At 62.1% G+C, this 20,547-nt stretch overlaps 1 protein-coding gene across 1 annotated transcript; it reads left to right on the plus strand.

The window, feature by feature from the left end:
* Window positions 1-97: 97 nt before the first annotated feature.
* On the plus strand, window positions 98-20,162 carry ABCA7 (ATP binding cassette subfamily A member 7). Its single transcript, XM_049707299.1, is given in 49 exon segments — window positions 98-2,418; window positions 2,506-2,533; window positions 2,536-2,571; window positions 2,760-2,904; window positions 2,986-3,118; window positions 3,275-3,322; window positions 3,607-3,687; window positions 3,917-4,073; window positions 4,076-4,105; window positions 4,190-4,326; window positions 4,580-4,696; window positions 4,886-4,942; window positions 4,944-5,374; window positions 5,875-6,036; window positions 6,390-6,972; window positions 7,064-7,265; window positions 7,549-7,654; window positions 7,720-7,762; window positions 7,828-8,057; window positions 8,422-8,553; window positions 8,652-8,806; window positions 8,980-9,117; window positions 9,296-9,594; window positions 9,754-9,826; window positions 10,143-10,345; window positions 10,602-10,659; window positions 10,867-10,965; window positions 11,047-11,201; window positions 11,423-11,547; window positions 11,630-11,728; window positions 11,906-12,193; window positions 12,434-12,466; window positions 12,580-12,757; window positions 12,843-13,012; window positions 13,382-13,568; window positions 13,713-13,828; window positions 14,111-14,255; window positions 14,348-14,471; window positions 15,205-15,334; window positions 15,406-15,526; window positions 15,601-15,663; window positions 16,728-16,834; window positions 17,058-17,176; window positions 17,179-17,198; window positions 17,785-17,962; window positions 18,020-18,080; window positions 18,386-18,514; window positions 18,990-19,230; window positions 19,332-20,162. Coding segments are annotated over 49 exon segments (6,885 nt in total). The 5' UTR covers window positions 98-2,352; the 3' UTR covers window positions 19,479-20,162.
* The last annotated feature ends 385 nt before the right edge of the window (window positions 20,163-20,547 follow it).

Consider the following 20,547-nt stretch of genomic DNA (forward strand, 5'->3'; position numbering starts at 1 on the left):
AACTCCTATTCATCCTTAAAGGCCCGGTGCCAACAACAACACTCTCCTTTCTTTTTTTTTTTTAATTTATTGTTTATTTATTATTATTATTTTTTGCGGTACGCGGGCCTCTCACTGTTGTGGTCTCTCCCGTTGTGGAGCACAGGCTCGGGATGTGCAGGCTCAGCGGCCATGGCTCACGGGCCCAGCCGCTCCGCGGCATGTGGGATCTTCCCGGACCGGGGCACGAACCCGTGTTCCCTGCATCGGCAGGCGGACTCTCAACCACTGCGCCACCAGGGAAGCCCCCAAACTCTCCTTTCATGGAGCCCTTCCCACCCTTCTCACCTTTCCCAGCACCTCCAGAGCTGTGGATCCACACACTTGTTTCATTAGGACCTTGTGAAATATACCCAATTTTCTGGAGAGGGAAACATCTGGAGGTTTCTTCCAAATCAGGGTCACCATCGTGACCCAAGATTCTAATCTTAGGATGTTGAGGGCCCTCTCCCCCTTCTGCCATCGCCTGGCCCACTGTAAGGACGGAGGAATGTTTGTGGAATGAATGAATGAACAAATGATGACTCTAGTCGAACCCCCATTTTCTGGATGGGCAAATGGAGTCCCAGAGTATTAGGGCGAGTTTGGCTAGGGCTGGAGGGAGAGTGGGGAGAAAGGGACCTCCTGAGACCAGGAGCTGCGGTATTGCAGGTGGCTATGCAACGTGGGCCTGGCCGGTGTGTTCGGAGGCCAACCCGCGTGGGGTGAGCCGGGCGCCCCTCCTCCTTGGGGTGCTGCAGCAAGAGGCGAGCGATCCCTTTAAGAAACCCGGCTCGGCGCGGCCCGGCTGTGACCCCGCCTCCCCCGTCGGCGCGCGCGGCTCCGGTTGGCCCGGCCTCTGAGTGGCGGCTATGGAAGCCAATGGGAGCGGATGGGGCGGGGCCTGGCCGGGACGCGGGACGCCAGGTACAGGTAGCTGCCGCGGTGCCGCGCCCGCTGCGAGGTCTTCTCTTTTTTTTTTTTTTTTGTGGTACGCGGGCCTCTCACTGTTGTGGCCTCTCCCGTTGCGGAGCACAGGCTCCGGACGCGCAGGCTCAGCGTCCATGGCTCACGGGCCCAGCCGCTCCGCAGCATGTGGCATCTTCTCGGACCGGGGCACGAACCCGAGTCTCCTGAATCGGCAGGCGGACTCTCAACCACTGCGCCACCAGGGAAGCCCCGAGGGCTCCTCTTAAAGGAGCCGCTCTCCCCAGCCGCTGTCGGGCGGAGGGAAGGAGGCAAGAGTTGGGGGCTGGAACGGTGGGAGTGTCCCGGAGAGAGAGGAAGGCCCTGAGACTCGAGGATGCGGGGGTGCGGATGGGTGGGAAGGAGGCAGATTCCGTGGGAAATCAGGGGTGAGGCCCGACTCCAGACTGTTACTCACCTTCACACCCTGCCGGGGAGTGTTGGGTGCGGCAGAATTGATCACTAAGTCTCCATGGGGAGGTACGGGCATCAGACTCACCAACCTACACCTGCAGCCCCTCTCCCCATTAGTACGCCGCTAAGCTCTCTGCCCCGTTCTACCAATACAGAAACAGAGGCTGTTCCCCGCAGGTCACACTTGTAAAGGAGAGTCCTGGAGTGAGAGTCAGGGGTCCTGGGTCCACTCCCTGCCCCCCTGGCGGCCTCAGTTTCCCCATCTGTACAATGATGAAGTAGGCCAGGCTGGACAGTTCCAAGCAAGGAACAGGATCAGGAATCGCTGGTTCCAGGTGCCGCCCCTGCTCTTTACTCATTTTCTGGATCTTGTGGGTCTTCTGAGCGGAAGGATACTACGTGAGGGGAGGGCAGAGCTGGGGCCCTGCCTCCAGCTGCGTAACTTGCCTGTCTCTCTGGGGGCCTGGAGTGGCCCCTCTTCCAGCCAGTCGTGTAAAATACTCGTTGCTATTATCATTGGAGAAGAGCGCGGGGTGGGGTGGGGTGGGGGAAGGGAATCCTTCCCCGGGTTAGGGATGAGGCTGGGGGACAGGACCTGGAGGCCCCACCAGTAGGGCTTAGGGTGGAGCCTGGTGAGGAGAGATTTAAGCCTAGGCTCCACCACCTGCAGGATTATTTGATCGCCTTTGGGCCCCCAGCTGCAGCCCTGGGCCCCTCAACCAATGAGATGCGAGGATGGATTCGGGCAGGGCTCCCATTGGCTTACTCCGCCCCTCTGGGGAGACAGGAGCCCCTTTAATTAGCGCGAACTGTTTGCTCGGCTCTAAGCAGAGCTTCCAGGAACCCTGCGCGATAGAGAGATGATGAGGTTCAGAGAGGAACAGGGAGTTGCCCGCAGCCGCACAGTACGTCTTCAGCCTGACCCCTCAGTCCTGTCTCCCATCCATTCCCACCATGGCCTCCTGGATGCAGCTGATGCTGCTGCTTTGGAAGAATTTCCTGTACCGCAGGAGGCAGCCGGTAATGTCTGGTCGGGTGGGCCAGGGAGGGGCGGCCCGGGCGCCCCCAACGGTCCCCCACTCCCCCCGGCCTGTTCTGCCCCCGCAGTTGCAGCTCTTGGTGGAGCTGATGTGGCCGCACGCCATTCCCACCCCCAACTTGGGCAGCATGAATGTAAGCCTCCCAACGTCCAGCACTTTGGGGTTAGGGTTAGCAGTGGTCACCCCGTGCACAGAGGCCCCAGGGAGAGTCCGGAGCACAGGCCGGGCACTCGAATCATGGCTGAGAGGGGGCACTCTGTCGCCGGGGCTGTCATCACGCTGGGGACTCAGACGAGAAGCCCACGTCCGGCGTCCCCGCAGGCCATTTCCCCAACAAGCCGCTGCCGTCAGCGGGTACCGTCCCTTGACTCTAGGGCCTCATCTGCAACATGAGCAACACCTGTTTCCCACGGCCCATGCCCACCGAGGAGCCTGGCGTCCTCAGCACCTTCAGGGCTCCCTGTAAGCCAGCGGCAGCGGGGGCGGCCGGGTGTGTGTGGGTGGAGGGCCGCCCAGCCACCGCCTCCCGCCCTCTCTCTGTCCCCAGGGTCTCCTGGCTCCTGGCAGATGCCCACACTGTCCTGGGGGGCCCCAGGGCCCACAGGATGCTGGCTAGCCTGAGGCAGCTGATGCCTACGCTGAGGGCTGCACGTGGAGCAGGTGAGAAGGCAGGGCCCATGGCAGGCAGGGCGGGGCCGGGCTCTGAGCACGCACCTGCCTCCACTTGCTGGGCTGTGAAGCACGGGGTGGGGCGTGTCTCGGTTTAAGCTTTGCCTAACCCTGGGCTTCTGTGCTTTACTCCCTCAGCCTGGGCTCAGCTGAGTGACTAGCCCAAGGAGGGACCGTCCCTGGCCACTGAGCTGCTGGGGACACTGATGCAAGGGGTGAGGTGGGGCAGGGCAAGGCCAGCTGGAGCCCTGGACTCCCGTGGAGTCCCGCCCTGCCCCTCGTGGGCCAGCCTCCAGGCCTTTGCCTGGGCCCTCCCTGGTGCCTGAGATACTCCAGCCCTGAGACCTTGAACAAGCCCATTTGCCTCTAGCGGCCTCAGTTTCCCTGTTTGTAAAATGGGGCCTATGATAGTATGGACCCCCTGGGAACTTGGCAAGGTACTGGACCCCTGGTGAGACAGCAGTGAACGTCGTTGTCACCTTGTCATCTTTCTCCCCAGGAATCCCTGGCGTTTGTGCTGGGCCAGGCCCAGGATTCCTTAGACAGCCTTGTGGAAGCAGCAGAAGACCTGGCCCAGGAGGTAAGAGGCCCGCGCAGTCTCTACCCCAGCCAGGAAATTGGGTGGGCTGCCTGGAAGGGGAGGTGACAGGGCAGCCCCAGGCACCTATCTTTGGTAGGTTTTGGGGGGCACTTGGGCAGAAAGAGAGGGAGAGGGTGCTCCTGGCGGAGTCCCCTGCCCTGGTTAAGGCTTGGCGGTAGGACCACGTGGAAGGGAAGCCTGCCCGGGCCCTCTGGTGACCCGTCTCCAGCTCCTGGCGCCGCCTGGCCTGGTGGAGCTGTGGGCACTGCTGTGGAGACCCCAAGGGCCAGGTGGCCCCCTGGAGGCGGTGGCAGAAGCCCTGTGCGGTGCCGGGGGCCCAGCAAGCCGGTACGAGGCCAGTGACCTGAAGGAGCTGGTGTGGCAGGAGCGGCACGGGCCCTGCCACACCACAGCCTGAGTGGCTGAGCTGGCTTCCCAGCCGGGGAGGTGGGGCCAGGACGTGGGCGGGCGCAGGGCCTCATGGTGCACCCCTCGGTGCTAGGCTCCACCCGCACCGAGCTGGTGGGGGCCCTGGACGCCCACCCCCTGTCCCACCGGCTCTGGAGGCGCCTGAAGCCGCTGGTCCTGGGGAAAGTAGTGTTCAGCTCACGGCCCAGGTGACGGTGGGAGGGGTCCCACGTCCCGGCCTCAGACCAGGGCGGGGAGGGCCAGGCCAGAGGGAGGGCCCTGACCAGGAGACGGGCGGCCCCTGGGCTGGGTCCGGGAAGCGGGGTCTAGAAGGGATAAGAGTTTGCCAAGTTACAGACAGCGCTCAGAGGCACAGGATGGAGCAGAGTGGGGGAAGCAGGAGGGGTGGGCAGGGGTTCTCAGAGGAGGGGAAGGGTCGTGAACAGGCAAGGCCGGCATAGACCTCGGCGCCCGCCTCCTGCAGGTGAACCGAACCTTCCAGGGGCTGGCGCTGTTGAAGGGCATCCAGGAGGTGTGGGAGCTGCTGGGCGCCCCGCTCTTGAACTTAGCGAACGACAGCGCCGGCGTCGCACGGCTGCAGGTGGGGCCGGGACGCCAGGCAGCAGAGTCATGCCCTGCTGAGGATTTGAGCAAAGGGCAGGGCCTTCTGGGCAAGGGTGTGGAGCTGGGAAGTGGTATCCACGGTGAGCTCCGGCCGCAGGGATGGGAAGAGGGGTGACAGGCCCTGAATGCCCGAAACAGACTCCCACCTTCCCCGACACCCCCCCAGAGGCTCCTGCAGGTCACAGGAAGAAGGCAGCCAGGAGCTGGAGGCCAGGACCGGGCGGGGGGAGGCTCTTCGTGCCTTTCTGAATCCCCGAAATGGTGGCTGCAGCTGGCATGAGGCCTATGCTGATATGGGACACCTGGTGGGCACACTGGGCCGTGATGGAGGTGAGGGGCCGCCCACCTGGGGAAATCTCTCTGAGGGGAGGGGCAGCCCTGCTGTGGGACTCCTAGGAGGAAACGCGGCTCCACCCTCAGGTCCAGAGGAGGACCCTGGGACCTCGGACCCACGCCCAAGCCCCTCCCAGTGCGTGACTCTGGACGAGCTGGAGGCTGCGCCCTCAGAGGCTGCCCTGGTGGAGCGGGCCCTGGAGCTGCTCTCGGAGCCCGAGGACTTCCCGGACTCTTCGCAGTCCCCAGGCCCTGGCCATGTGCGCATCAAGATACGCATGGACATCGATGACGTCAGAAGAGCCAATAAGATCAGGGACAGGTGCGGGGCCTTGTGGGGCGGGGCCGAGGGAATGGGGATGCCAGGGAGCATCCCACCTACCATAGACCTTGGTAGGTGGAGCCCAAGACTCCTTAGACCAACTGGGGCCTGCGGTGGGCGGAGCCTATGGTGTGAGGGGCGCGGCCAAGGGCCTGGCAGACGCGGGCTCAACCCTCGGCTTCTGGGATAAGATTAGAGCGCTTGGGGCTCCCCTGATGGCGCAGTGGTTGAGAGTCCGCCTGCCGATGCAGGGGACATGGGTTCGTGCCCCGGTCCGGGAAGATCCCACATGCCGCGGAGCTGCTGGGCCCGTGAGCCATGGCTGCTGAGCCTGCTCTGCAACGGGAGAGGCCACAACAGTGAGAGGCCCGCGTACAGCAAAAAAAAAAAAAAAAAAAGAGCGCTTGGCAGGTGGGGCTACGTGCATAATTGAGGAGGCAAGTGAGGGCGGAACTAAAGTTGTGATGGGCAGGTCCCAGCCACTCCCATACTCGCCTCAGATTTTGGGACCCCGGTGCGGCTGCTGACACGCTGGTGTGGGGCGGCTTCGTGTACCTGCAGGACCTGCTGGAGCACGCAGCCCTGCGCGTGCTCACTGGAGCCGCGCCCCGCGCCGGCCTCTACCTGCAGCAGATGCCCTACACGTGCTACGTGGACGACGCGTGAGCGCCCCCTCCTCACTCATTCACCCAGATGCCAGATCCCGGGTCTCAGGGTGCGGCCAGGGTTCCGTTTGGAATATTCACGCAGTCAAGGCTGAGAACTACAGTTTAGAGGGACCACTCTCCGTGACTTGTAGCGGGAGGAGCAGGGATTCCTGAGGGTCCGGGGTCTCCGGGAGCTGGGAGAACGTGGCGTAACAGCCAGAACCCTGAGGCGCCATCAAGGGTCTGATGATAAGGGAGGACAAATGTCCTCGGCTGGCCTCACCTTGGGATCCCAGTGCGCGCACCCTCGTGCCAGATGGGGGCAGCGCGGCGTCTCCGGCCTCCACCCCAGCTGCCCACTGCCCCAGGTTCCTGCGCGTGCTGAGCCGGTCACTGCCGCTCTTCCTGATGCTGGCCTGGATCTACTCGGTGGCGCTGACCGTGAAGGCTGTGGTGCGTGAGAAGGAGACGAGGCTGTGCTGCACGATGCGCGCCATGGGGCTCAGTGGCGCCGTGCTTTGGCTGGGCTGGTTCCTCAGCTGTCTCGGGCCCTTCCTTCTCAGCACCGCGTTGCTCGTGCTGGTGCTCAAGGTGGGCGCACCCTGGCCTTCCCAGCTCCAGGATGGGTGCGCGTGTACGCGGGAGGGTAACAGGCAGGGGGCGCCTCGCGGGGTTGCGCGTCCCTGGGCGAATCCGTGCGCTCCCTCCAGCTGCCTTTGCCTCCTGCAGCTCGGGGACATCCTCCCCTACAGCCACGCGGTGGTGCCCTTCCCGTTCTTGGCGGCTTTCAAGGTGGCCACGGTGGTCCAGAGCTTCTTTCTGAACGCCTGCTTCTCCCGAGCCAACCTGGCAGCCGCCTGCGGGGGCCTCGCCTACTTCGTGCTCTATCTGCCCTACGTGCTGTGCGTGGCCTGGCGGGACCAACTGCCCGTGGGCGGCCGTGTGGCCATGGTGAGAGCCGGGTCGGGTGGGGTGCAGGGGTGCAAGGCACCCTTAGCTGCCCTTGCTTTCCACCCACCTACCTACCTGCCCCAACCCGCAGAGCCTTCTGTTGCCCGTGGCCTTCGGCTTCGGCTGCGAGAGCCTGGCACTGCTGGAGGAGCAGGGCGAGGGCGCGCAGTGGCATAACGTGGGCACTGGGCCTGCAGCCGATGTCTTCAGCCTGGCTCAGGTCTCGGGTCTTCTGCTGCTCGACGCTGCGCTCTACGGCCTCGCCACTTGGTACCTAGAGGCTGTGTGTCCAGGTGGGCCGTAAGAGGTGCACAGGCGCCAGGGAGGCTGGGCTGAGGGGCGGGGCCCAGGATGGGGCGGGGCTTAGGGGTCTGGAAGCCGGAGGTGAGAGGGTGGGGATTCCCGGCACCTGAGCGCATGCGCACAGGTGGCTGCGTTTGAGGGATGGTCTGGGGCGGGTGGGCGGGGCTTCCTGATTACTTCCTACCTGGATGCCCTAATCCCAGGGGTATGGCCAGCAGCCGGCACACACCAGGGGAATGGGCTCAAGCGGTAACTGAGTACCACTCCCTACAGGCGAGTACGGGATCCCCGAACCGTGGAACGTTCCCTTTCGGAGGAGCTACTGGTTTGGGCCTCAGACCTCCAAGTGCCCAGCCCCTTGCCCCACAGGACCCCAAGGGTGAGGCCCGACAGACCTTAGCAGCCACTTCCCTGTCTGGATTCCCAGGCCCCCCCAAAACCCAGGTTCCCGCGGATCCCAATCCTCTGGACACCCCTAGTTCTCCAGGCCCCCTGAGGCTCCCCTAACTCCTACAGAACCCTGCCCCACAAGTCCCCGACTCCACAGACTAGCTTGAACAGCCCCCAGGACCCCGGGGGCTCCCATGGCTGAGTCTGCCCTCCTTCCCCAATGCTGGTGGAAGAGGCGCCCCTGGCCTGATTCCAGGAGTCTCCATATGGAGCCTGGAAAAGCGCTTTCCTGGTAACCTACAGCCGGCCCTGCACGGGCTCAGCCTGGACTTCTACCAGGGCCTCATCACCGCCTTCCTGGGCCACAATGGGGCTGGCAAGACGACCACTCTGTGAGCAGCCGTCGCTCCCCTCCCCCCCAGTTCCTCTCTCCCCGCCCCCCAGGGCCTCAGCTTGCACACCTGTTCAAGGGGAAGGACATCTGGGGTCAGAAGGTCCCTGTCTGTACAGTGAGGGCAGGACACCCCCCTCCCCAGTTCACTTTGGGTCCCCCCCGCAAGTTCACTTTGGATACACAATAGGTAGGCGATAAGTATATTCTCTGAGCCTCACTTTCCCTCCCCTGTAAAATGGGAACATAATACTCCTTCGGTCTGGGCATACAGTAGGTGCCCTATATGTGCTGGTGCCTCTTCTCTGGGAATCTCAGTTTCCCCCTCTGAAGGAGCAGCTGCTCTGCGATCCCTGCACCCCCAGGTCCATCCTAACCGGCCTCTTCCCACCCACTGCTGGCTCCGCCTGTGTCCTGGGCCACGATGTCCGATCCAATATGGCAGCCATCCGGCCCCACCTGGGAGTCTGCCCACAGTACAGTGTGCTGTTTGACATGTGCGTCTCAGTGGGCCTGGGGCATGGCAATGGGGGGCTGGGTGCTCTCTGGGCCCCTGCCCACCATGGTAGCCACCCTGTCTTGCCCATGGCCACAGGCTGACCGTGGATGAGCACGTCTGGTTCTATGGGCGGTTAAAGGGTCTGAGTGCAGCTGCCGTGAGCCCCGAGCAGGACCGTCTGATGCAGGATGTGGGACTGGTCCCCAAGTGGCATGCACAGACTCGCCACCTCTCTGGGGAGGAGCCTTTGGGTCTGCAGAGATGAGGATGGGGAGGGGGTTAGGACTTTATCCTGAGGATGGGGGGATGTCAGAGGAGACAGGAACCGAGGTCCAGGTGGGGAGGGAGAGGCGCAGGAAGAAGGGAGGTAGCCCTGCCCAAGCCTGTGGGTCCTGTTGAGATCCCAACCCCTGTCCCAACCCAGGTGGGATTCAGTGGAAGCTTTCAGTGGCCATTGCCTTTGTGGGTGGCTCCCAAGTCGTTATCTTGGATGAGCCCACAGCTGGTGTGGACCCTGCTTGCCGTCGAGGCATTCGGGAGCTGCTGCTCAAATACCATGATGGTAAGAATTGGGGGTGGCCTGAGGTTCCCCTGGATTCTGCTTGAGAGACAAGAAGATGTTTCTGACAAAGAGGTGTTGGGGGATGGGGTTTTGAGGGATGAGTAGGAGTTCACTGCATGGGGCAGAGACCACAGCTTCGGCAGCCTGATGGCATGAGTGGGTTGGGTCCCATGCCCAGATCGCACATTGATCCTCTCCACCCACCACCTGGATGAGGCAGAGCTGTTGGGAGACCGTGTGGCAGTGGTGGCGGGCAGCCGCTTGTGCTGCTGTGGCTCCCCGCTCTTCCTGTGGTGTCATTTGGTCTCCAGATACTACCTGACACTGGTGAAGGGTCCCCCAGCCCTGGCCACCAGCAAAAAGGTGAGGGCTGGGCTTCCCTGGTGGCGCAGTGGTGGAGAGTCCGCCTGCCGATGCAGGGGACACGGGTTCGTGCCCTGGTCTGGGAAGATCCCACATGCCGCAGAGCGGCTGGGCCCGTGAGCCATGGCCGCTGAGCCTGCGCGTCCGGAGTCTGTGCTCCGCAACGGGAGAGGCCACAGCGGTGAGAGGCCCGCGTACCGCAAAAAAAAAAAAAAAGGGCTGGAGCTGACCTCATCCACTGTCTCTCAAGGCTCTGGCCAGCCCTGCCCGCAGGGTGACACTGACTTGAAGGACAACATGGATCCTGGGCAGGAAGCGGAGCCAGGCAGCCAGACCAGCACTGCCAGTGAGGGCCGGGGTGGGAGAGCCAGAGTGAAGGGCTGTTGGGTGGCAGTGGCTTGGTTCAGGGCAACAGGGCTTCACAACCCCGAGCTTGACTCCTGACCCCAGGCTGAGCTGACACATGGGCCTACTCCTGGACTCCAACCCTGGGTGGACTCTGGCTCTGACCCCGGGTCAAGTCCTGCCCTTGGGTACCTAATCCTGACGTCCTCTGCCCTCAGGGACAGGTCCCTCATGGGTCACCCAAGCCCCTTCTCCAGGGGGGCAGGGATAGGAGGGGCGGGGCAGGAGCCACAGCTGCCCACGCCTCCAGGGCCCCTGACATGCTCAGCTGCTGGCCCTGTTGCAGAGCCACGTGCCCGGGGCACGGCTGGTCAAAGAGCTGCCACACGAGCTGGTGCTGGTGCTGCCCTACCAGGGCGCCCCGGACAGTAGCTTCGCTGAGCTCTTCTGCGAGCTGGACCAGCGGTTGGGGAAGCTGGGACTGGCCAGCTTTGGGATCTCCGACACCAGCCTGGAGGAGGTGTGGCTCCTGGGGGAGGTGTGGGGGTGCCGGGAGGAGGGCTGCCTGGAGGAGGTGGTGCTTGGAAGGCTGAAGAGGAGTCTGCCTATTGACAGCTGGGTGTTCCAGGGTGGAGTCAGGGCACACACAGAAGCCTGGAGACTCAGGGGCCCTCCGGGAGGCCTGGGGACCCCCAGTGTATGAGGGGTGGTGGCTGTCAAGTTCCCCTCCCTCCCCTGTGTCCCCAGGATCTGAGCGCCCTGCTTCGTCTCCCCAGATCTTCCTGAAGGTGGTGGACTGTGCTGTGGACACAGGCCCAGGGGGTGCGGCCGCAGGTCTCTGTCTTGATCCCTCAACCTGGTCCAGAGTTGGACCTGACTTTAGACCAAGTCCCCATCCCTGGCTGACGTGGCCCAAGGCATAGCCCTGACCTCCACCCCTGATTCCTGACCCCTCCACTGTGAACCTTGACGTTAGCCCAGACCCCAGGCTGAACCCTGACCCTGACCCTGAACCTGACCCCAACACTGGTAACTCCACAGATGGTAGGCCCAGGCAGCACCCGTGCTCAGGCATTGCTCATTTGGACGCGACTGCAAGGCTGCAGATTCTGCCAGAGGAATCAGCCCTGGAGAATGGGGGCTGGGTGAGTTGTCCCCACCCGGCCCTGTGGCCCCTCCTGGTCCCCGGGGCATGAGCACTGACCCTCCTATCCCTCACAGCGGGATCTGCCCCCGAGACACAGGCCTTGCAGAGCTCTGGGCCAGACGCCGCAGGCTGTGTACATGGCTGGGTGCTGGCCCACCAGCAGCTCCGGGCCTTGCTTCTCAAGCACTTCCTGCTTGCCCGCTGCAGCCGCTGTGGCCTGTTCGCACAGGTGAGGGGGGCCAGGCACGAGGGAGGGCGTGTGGGGGACCCTGAGTGCCTGTTCTCCACTCTGTGACCTAATTCAACAGCCTAATCCCAGGTGTATCCCCTACTCTGAACACTTTTTGAGAGCACTGGGGAGCCATGGATGGTTCTAGAGCGGGATCAGGGAAGGGTGCAGGCAAGCTTGGAGGGCAGACCAGGAGGGCAGCTGATGGGCTGGTCCTTCAGATTGTGCTGCCTGCCCTCTTCGTGGGCTTGGCACTGGTGTTCAGCCTCATCATGCCTCCTTTCAGATACTACCCAGCTCTGCAGCTCAGTCCCAGCATGTATGGCTCCCAAGTGTCCTTCTTCAGGTGGGTGCAGAGGAGAGGGGCCTGGTGGTGGGAGCGCCAGGAGCCTGTGGGTACAGCCCTGACTTGTGCCCCCTTTGTGCAGCGAGGATGCCCCAGGGGATCCTGAACGTGCCCGCCTGCTCGAGATGCTGCTGGAAGAGGCCGGATTGGAGGAGGCTTACCTGAAAAATAACTCCAACAGGTGAGGGCCCGCCAGCCTGGACCTTTCTCCTCTCTGGTCTCAGTTTCCCTATCTGGGCTCTGGCCAGTGGGCCTCAGGGTGCCTCGGGTATCCCCCATGCCTGCTTGGGAGCTGGGCGCCCCCACATTCCAGGAACCCTGGAAGCCGGATGCCCCAGCCCTGCACCCACCCCCGCAGGGCACCTGAGTGCACACAGCCTGCCATCTGCCAGTTCTCGGTGCCCGAGGTTCCTGCAGATGTGGCTAAGGTCTTGGCCAGCGGCAACTGGACTCCGGAGTCTCCGTCCCCTGCCTGCCAGTGCAGCCAGCCTGGTGCCCATCGCCTGCTGCCCGACTGTCCTGCTGTGGCCGGCTGCCCCCCACCTCCCCAGGCACCGACCAGCTCGGGCAAAGTGGTCCAGAACCTAACAGGCCGGAAATTGTCTGACCTCCTGGTCAAGACCTACCCACGCCTGGTGCGCCAAGGGTGAGCACTGCCCTGGACTTGGCGTGCCCGGCCGTAGCATGGGTCCTCAGGTGGAGGAAGTGTTCTGTTCCTGGGGGAGGTTGGGGAGAGGGTGATGTCCAGCCTGGGGTTCCCAGCTGGGGCTTCCTAGGAGCCCTCCATACCTCATCATCTCTATTTATCTCACCCAACTCAACTCCCCAGCATCTCTCTATCTCTGTCTCACTCATCTTTCTGTCTGTGTGTTTGTCTCTATCACAGCCTGAAGACCAAGAAGTGGGTGAACGAGGTCAGGTGAAGAGTGTCCCCTACCTGGGCTCCATTCCTGTGCCCTCTGCCTGCCTGCTGGGAGACCTGCCACCCCATCCTCCCTGACCCTCAGCTGCCCCTCCTCCACTGCCTCACAGGTATGGGGGCTTCTCCCTGGGGGGCCGAGACCCGGGCCTGCCCTCGGGGCTTGAGGTGGGCCGCTCTGTGGAGGAGTTGCAGGCACTGCTGAACCCCCAACTGGGCGGGGCCCTCGACCGCATCCTGAACAACCTCACAGCATGGGCTCTTGGTCTGGACATTCAGGATGGCCTCAAGGTGGGAACTGGGAGTGGTGGGCTGGCGCTGCTGGGCGTAGGTCTGACCCCCGCACGCTGACCCCTTGGCCCTGACCCTACCGCAGACCTGGTTCAACAACAAGGGCTGGCATGCCGTGGTGGCCTTTGTCAACCGAGCCAACAACGCTCTCCTACTTGCCCGCCTGCCGCCAAGCCCCGCCCACCATGCCCACAGCATCACCACGCTCAATCACCCCCTGAACCTCACCAAGGAGCAGCTGTCTGAGGCCGCGCTGTGAGTCCCCCAGCTCTGTGTATCCCCCCAGCATCAGTTGGTTTCTCTGTTGTTTGGGGCGAAGGGAGTTGGATTTACGCTCTGCTACGCTCTTGCTGTGTAAATGGGGAACAGGAACTGCTCTCTCCGCTCCCTAGGCCAGGGTAATGGGACATCATCAGGCTCTATAGGCTCCAGTCTCCCCCAGCTGCCTGCACATTCTCGTCACATCAACTTTTATTCTACTAGAGACCTGGAAAACCTCTCCCTGCCTAATGACCCGAAATGGCTTAGGCCATCTCCCCCATCCATACCCAGCCCTGAGGACCTCTGTCCCATCAGTGGTGTGCACAGTTCCCCTCTGAACAGCTCATGTACCCTCGCCCCCAGAATGGCCTCCTCAGTGGACGTGCTTGTCTCCATCTGTGTGGTCTTCGCCATGTCCTTTGTCCCGGCCAGCTTCACCCTTGAACTTTCTCTGGGACATGGTGCGGGGACCGCCTGGAGGGGTGGGGGCCCCGCCACCACTTGCCACTGTCCCTTCTGGCCCTTTCTGGGCAGGGACTTGTCTAGGATGGCCCAAGTAAAGTCTTGGGGATTGTGGGAGACCTCATGTCCTGCTACCCAAGGCACAGGGAGGAGGTCAGGGTGGGGCACAGTGCCGAGGGTGCCAGTTCCCACCCCTGCACACTGAGGGGGGAAACTGCCATCTCCAGTGCAGTGTAACTACTTGGTGCCGGTGTCCATCGTGGTGCTCATCTTTCTGGCCTTCCAGCAGAGGGCGTACGTGGCCTCTGCCAACCTGCCTGCCCTCCTGTTGTTGCTACTACTGTATGAGTGAGGCCCTTAGCCCTTCAGGGCTTGTTCTTACTGACCCCCCCCCAACACTGTTGAGGGAGATGAGGCTCTGTAGCAGCTCCTAAGGAGAGGGTATGGAGCTCTGACGTGACCCCAAGTGTGATCTAATTCAGTGGTGTGCCGAGGTGGCCTTAAAAGCTCATCTTGGCTTGATCCGCGTTATAAGGGCCTAAAACACAGAATTAGGAAGGGAGATCTGTATTACTTTTAGGGCTGCTCAGCCCCTGTCTGGCAGTAACAGTGGCTCCTGTTACCCCTCAGCTGGTCAATCACACCGCTCATGTACCCATCCTCCTCCTCCTTCTCCATGCCCAGCATGGCCTACATGGTGCTCACCTGCATCAACCTCTTTATCGGCATCAACGGCAGCATGGCCACCTTTGTGCTCGAGCTCTTCTCTGATCAGGTGGGACCCGACAAGGTTGGGCCTCGGGCTGGGGTTGGACTGGGCATCGGCCTTGGCCCCTTACCCACCTCCTTCTTCCTGCCCCTGAGTAGAAGTTACAGGAGGTGAGCTGGATCCTGAAACGGGTCTTCCTTATCTTTCCTCACTTCTGCCTGGGCTGGGCGCTCATTGACATGGTGAGGAACCAGGCCATGGCTGACGCTTTTGAGCGCTTGGGTGAGAACTTCCCTCCAGGTGGGGAAGTGCCAGATGAGAGTCAATTCTATAGGGTAGGGACAAACAGTAGCCCCCAGGAAGAGACCTGGAGGTCTTAGGTGGCCCCCAAGGGCTTGAAGGCCAAGTTAGACGTACAGCAAAGCAGCCATAAAATCTAATTCCATTTGGTCACATCGTAAAAGGTCTAAGGCTGTAAATAAGGGAGGTGGTGATACCGCTGTTTTCTTCTTCTTTTCTTTTTTTCTTATATATATGTTTTAATAGATTTATTTAATTTATTTATTGGCTGCGTTGGGTCTTCACTGCTGCGCGAGGGCTTTCTCTAGTTGCGGCGAGCGGGGGCTACTCTTCGTTGTGGTGCGCGGGCTTCTCACTGTGGGGGCTTCTCTTGTTGCGGAGCACGGGCTGTAGGTGCACGGGCTCAGCCGTTGTGACTCACGAGCTCCAGAGCACAGGCTCAGTAGTTGTGGCATGTGGGCTTCATTGCTCTGTGGCATGTGGGATCTTCCCGGACTAGGGCTCGAACCCGTGTCGTCTGCATTGGCAGGTGGATTCTTAACCACTGCGGCACCAGGGAAGCCCCGATGCTGCTGTTTTCCATGCCAATTAGACCCCAGTTGAGTGGCCTATTCAGCTTGGTCCTTTCCCTTAAGAACCCAGGGTGACCTGAATGGGGAGAGGCCCAGAAACCAAACCCCTAAAATGACCCAATCCCTCCTTCATGTCCTCACAGGAGAGGGGCAGTTCCAGTCACCCCTGCGCTGGGAGGTTGTCAGCAAGAACCTTTTGGCCATGTTGATACAGGGGCCCATCTTCCTCCTCTTTACACTCCTGCTGCAGCACCACAACTGCCTCCTGCCACAGTCAGTGGGGACCACGGAGGGTGGTAGGGGCTGGGATCTGGCTTTGGGCCCACTAATGTCTCTGTCCTCAGACCCAAGCTGAGGCTGCTGCCTGCCCTGGGAGAGGAGGATGAGGATGTGGCCCGTGAGCGGGGGCGGGTGGTACAAGGAGCCACCGAGAGGGACGTGTTGGTGCTGAGGGACCTGACCAAGGTGGGTGCAGAGTGCTGGGTTGGGTGGCTCCCACTGGCCCACCCACCTTTCTCACGGACCTGCATCCCTCCCAGGTGTGCCCTGGGCAGAGGACACTGGCTGTCGACCTCCTGTGTCTTGGGATCTCCCCTGGTGAGGTAAGTCCAGGGTGGAGGTCCTGGCGCAGGGGTGAGAGGCTGCCCTACTGTGCACCCAGTGCTCTGTACTGTTTGTGCCTACCTCCTTCTACTGAACACCTACTGTGAGCCTGTTTCCCTTTATTGAGCACCTACTGTGCACTTTTATTGAGTATCTACTGCCTGCCAATATTTGAAGTCCTATTTTGAGCCAGCGAATCTCATTAAGCACCTACTGCATGCTTACATTTATTGATCCCTACTGTGTGCAATAAGGTATGAATAAGATCCTAGTGAGGACGGATTTATTACTGAGCATCTATTGGGCTCCCATACATAGGCCTGCTACCTTAATTAAGCACCTACTATGTGCTAGCACTTATTGAGTACCAGTTGTATATACTAAAGCATTACTGAGCCCCCCTTGTGTGTACCAAAAGTGTATTGAACGTCACCTTTGTGATGATCAACTTTTATCAAGTTAACAGCATTTGTTGAGCCCCTACTATATATGTGTCAAGCACTTACTAACAACCAGTATTTAGTAGGCACCTGCTTTGTACCAGTTCACGTTCAAGCAATTGCTTTGTGCAAACTTTTCTGCTGTGGGCCGTGTACTGGCCACCTGCTAGGGGCTGGCACATACCTGTGCACATGTGTGGTGTGTTAGTGTCGTAGTCACTCTTTAGCAAGTGCCTACTGTGTGCAGCCAACCTCTCCACTGTGGGCTGACTGCACACCCAGCATGAATTCTCAGCAGGTGCCATTGCCATCAGGTACCCACTGCATGGCAGGAAACATTCTGAAATCTCCTGCCTCGATATTTATGGAGCACTGGTTGTGTGTGACCTTTATAGGATACATACTGCGTGCCAGGATTGGTTAAACACATGCTGTGTGCCAACCAGAATTCCTGCTGTGTGACAGCTGTATGCCTACCCACACACCCCACCCCAGTATCTGCCCCAGGGGTCCCCTTGTCCACAGCCCTCCACGTGGAAACTGAGTAACCCACCCCCAGAAATCAGAGATGCTGGGACAAGTGTCCAGGCCTCTGTGAGTACCGTCTCTGGGTGTACCCACAGTGTTTTGGGCTGCTGGGCGTGAACGGAGCGGGGAAAACGTCCACGTTCCACATGGTGACTGGGGACACGGTGCCCAGCGGGGGCGAGGTGGTGCTGGCAGGCCACAGGTGAGGGGCTCTGGAGCCTTTGTTCCTCCCCACCCCCCGCCTTTGCATGCACGGATCGGGTGGGGCTTGAGTCCCTGACCCCCACACCTCTGCAGGGTTGACTTGGCCCTGAGACACCTTCTGTCCCTTACCAGGGTGGGTGGGCGGGCCCTGAGACCCCTGCTTGCCCCCAGTATGGCCGGGGCCCAGCTAGTTCCTGAAGTTCTCTGTTCCCCATCCCCAGCGTGGCTCGGGAACCGGCCGTAGCTCACTGCCGCATGGGCTACTGCCCTCAGTTGGATGCCATCTTCGAGCTGCTGACCGGCCGCGAGCACCTGGAGCTGTTTGCACGCCTGCGCGGTGTCTCGAGGCCCAGGTTGCCCAGGTGACACTCCCCACAACCAACCCCTCCGGTCTCCGCCCCCAACCCCGCCCCTGGACCGTAGCCTACCCTGGTGCTCCTTGGCCACACCCTGAGCCCAGGTCCACCCACGCTTAGTCCTCTGGCCCCGCCCCTGCCCTCCCCCAGCTCCTACATACTCACTTGGGTCTACCTCCCTTTCCCACTGTCCTCCCTGCTTAGGGACCCGCCCCTTCCCTCCTTGACCCTTCTGGCTATGGCCCCGCCTACTCACTTCCTGCTTAGGGCTTCCTGGTGGCTTCCTGCCCTGGGCCAGGTCCTGCCTCTCCCTTACTCTGGCCCCGCCCTCAGGTAGCAGTCCTGCCCCTGTACTCGCTCTGGCCCCACCCTCTTTAGTTACCTTCCACCCCCTTCCTCGCCCTAGCCCCTCCCACTCACCCTGCTCCCCCATGCTCACTCTGCCCCCCCTCATTCTGGCCCTCCTCCTCACTCTGGCCCCCCATTCTCTGACCCCCGCTATCCTGGCCCCCCTGCTCACTCTGGTCCCCCTACTCTGACCCGGTCCCCCCCCCACTGCTCACTCTGCTCCTCCCACTTCGTCCCGCCACAGACAGCAAGCTCGGGCCTGGGGCGCCTGGGGCGCCTGGGGCGCCTGGGCCTCCCTCAATGTGCGGACAGCCCCATGGGCACCTACAGCCGGGGCAACAAGCGGAAACTGGCGACAGCCGTGGCTCTGGTGGGGGATCCAGCTGTGGTCTCTCTGGTATGTGAGGGGGAGGGCAGGGGGCGTGTGCGCAGAGTAGGGGCGGGGCCCCGCTTAAGCATCTCCCTGCTCCCAGGACGAGCCACCACTGGCAGGGACCCTGGCGCACGGCGTTTTCTCTCGAACAGCCTTCTGGCCGTGGTGCCCACCTCACACATGTGGGCCCTGAACCGGACGGCTGGGTCTGCGGGTCCAGGTGTTCCATCCTGGGGAGAAAGGTGGACCAGGCCCGAGCTAGAGGCTATCAGAGCACAGGGTCACAGGGGATGGCATGGTCCTCGCTTGGGGGAGGGTGCCAGGCCTGAGTGGGAGAACACATGGAGGTGGTACCCGGCCCAGGGAACAGAGCAGTCTGGGCCTGACAGGTAGTGTTCAGAGCACAGTGTGGTCCAGAGCTGGAGGATGAGGGTCCCCAGCAGGAGCAGCCCAGTGCCCGGCACCGCCCGTCCAGGCCTGGCCAGAGCTCACGGCTCCGGGCTCCCACAGCATGGGGGAGAGAGGCGCTCTGCACGCACCTGGCCATCATGGTGAACGGGCGGTTCCGCTGCCTGGTCAGCACGCAGCACCTCCAGGGCCGGTGAGTGGGGTGAGGCTTCAAGGCCTGGGTGCGGGCAGATCCGGGTGGGGGTGTAGGTGGGGCCGGAGGGGAGATCAAGCGGGGTCAGGTTGGCTCTCAGTGGGGAAGAGACAAGCATCATGGACTGTCCAGGATGAGAGGGGTGATGAGGTCTGATGGCTGAGGGTGGGTCCATGGGCAGAGACACAAGAAGGTCTGCAAGTGGGTGTGGCCCAGAGGTTGGACTGGGGCGTGGCATTGCATGGGCGGGGCCTGGGAGAAGCAGGGTTAGAGAAGGGATGAGCATGTAGGAAGGGTGAGGACGAGCAGGGGTTGGGGTCAGGTGTGTTGGGCAGGGGGTCAACAGGAGCCAGGTATAGGGGTGGGGCTAGGAGAGAGCTGGAGGGTGGTGTGGGTGGGTCTTAGGGAAGAGCGGGCTGCGGGACTCCACCCCACCCCACCCCACCCCACCCTACCCCACCCTACCCTACCCTAGGTTCAGGGCTGGCCACACGCTGACCCTGCGGGTGTCCGAGTCTCAGTCCGAGTCGGTGGCAGCCTTCGTGGCAGCCACGTTCCCGGGGGCCGAGCTACGGGAGTTGCACGGTGGCCGCCTGCGCTTCCAGCTGCCTCCGGGAGCGCGCTGCGCCTTGGTGCACCTCTTTGGAGAGCTGGCGGCACGTGGCGCAGAGCACGGTGTGGAGGACTTCTCTGTGAGCCAGACCACGCTGGAGGAGGTGACCTCAGCGCCAGGACGGGGCTGGTGGTAAAGGTGGGGCTGGGGGCCAGACCCTTCAGCTGACCTCCCTTCCTGTTTCCTTGGGCTGCCCAGCACTAGGTATTCCTGTAACTCTCCAAGGATCAGGGGAAGGAGGAGGACGAGAAGGACGCAGAAGTGGGGGCGGACCCTGTGCCAGGCCCACAGAACCCCAGACTCATCACCCAGTTGCTCGAGGACCACAGCATGGCCGGGACGGTGCTCTGAGCCTCCCTCTCCTCCGTGGAGCTGGTGGGGGGCCCTGGGAGTGACCAAGGCAGGGCAGAGGGGTTGGAGCCGGGACCCAGGCTCCCTGAGGGGTTGCTGCCCTGGAGGGAATGCAGAGAAGTCATGGTGTGAAGCCCTCCGCACGTGTGTCCATGCGTCAGGCTGCATGCTTGTCCAAAAATGGCTCTCCATGTCTGGATATCGGGCCTGGCACCCGAGTGTGTGCAGGAGTTAGTCTGTGGAGACAGATGCAATCTCTAGGGGGCAGGTGAGAGTCCAGCTGCAGCCGACTGGACTCCCAGCTCTGAAGCCCTCTGTGGTGGGCTGTGGCGTGTCTCTCTGCAGGTTTGCCCTTCATAAGAGCCTGGACAATGGTCCCGGGGCCCCTAAGTGCCCACGTGGTTCTGGCGTCTGAGGGCGGTACCTGTGAGTGGCTGGTCGTGAAATGGGCCTGCGGTCAGGGCTCAGGAATGTCTGGGGCAGCTGGAGGAGCCCAGCAGGGGCGACCCAGACCTCAGGCCTCCCGACCAGGTCAGAAGCCCACCAGCCGGCCCTCGCTGCCTGCTCCTGGTCTCCAGAGCAATGAGTGGTGGGCAGAGGTTCCTTAAGGGGCTTCTGGGAGGGGTCTGTGGATGGACTCGGGCCTGGAGAGTCGGGTTTGCCATGAGGGGCTGTGGCCTGCATGCCCCGTGCCCAGAGATCACACCTGAGGTCAGTGGGGGCCAGTGTTGGGACTCTGGAGGGGTGGGGGAGGAAGATCTGGGGAGGGGAGAAGGCTCAGACTGGGGGGCTCGAAGAGAAGAGGTGGTCATGGGGGGAGGGGGCAGGAAGCTGTACACACCGCCAGCGCTCCAGATCGGGGAGCCCCACCAGGGAAGGGAGGAGGCGGCGTGGTGGCCTCAGAAGTGTTAGCAGCCCTGCTGCTGGCCAGCTGTCCCGTGGTCGTGGTCGGTGCATGTCCCTGGAATGTAGAATGGGGAGTGAGGGGTGGGAGCTGGGCTGAGGGGAGGAGACCCACTATGCCCAGCGCCGCCTGGGCCCTGGGGTCTGCAGGGGAGTCGCCAGAGGA

The sequence above is a fragment of the Orcinus orca genome, chromosome 3, assembly GCF_937001465.1.
Source record: "Orcinus orca chromosome 3, mOrcOrc1.1, whole genome shotgun sequence".
NCBI classification, from domain to species: domain Eukaryota; kingdom Metazoa; phylum Chordata; class Mammalia; order Artiodactyla; family Delphinidae; genus Orcinus; species Orcinus orca.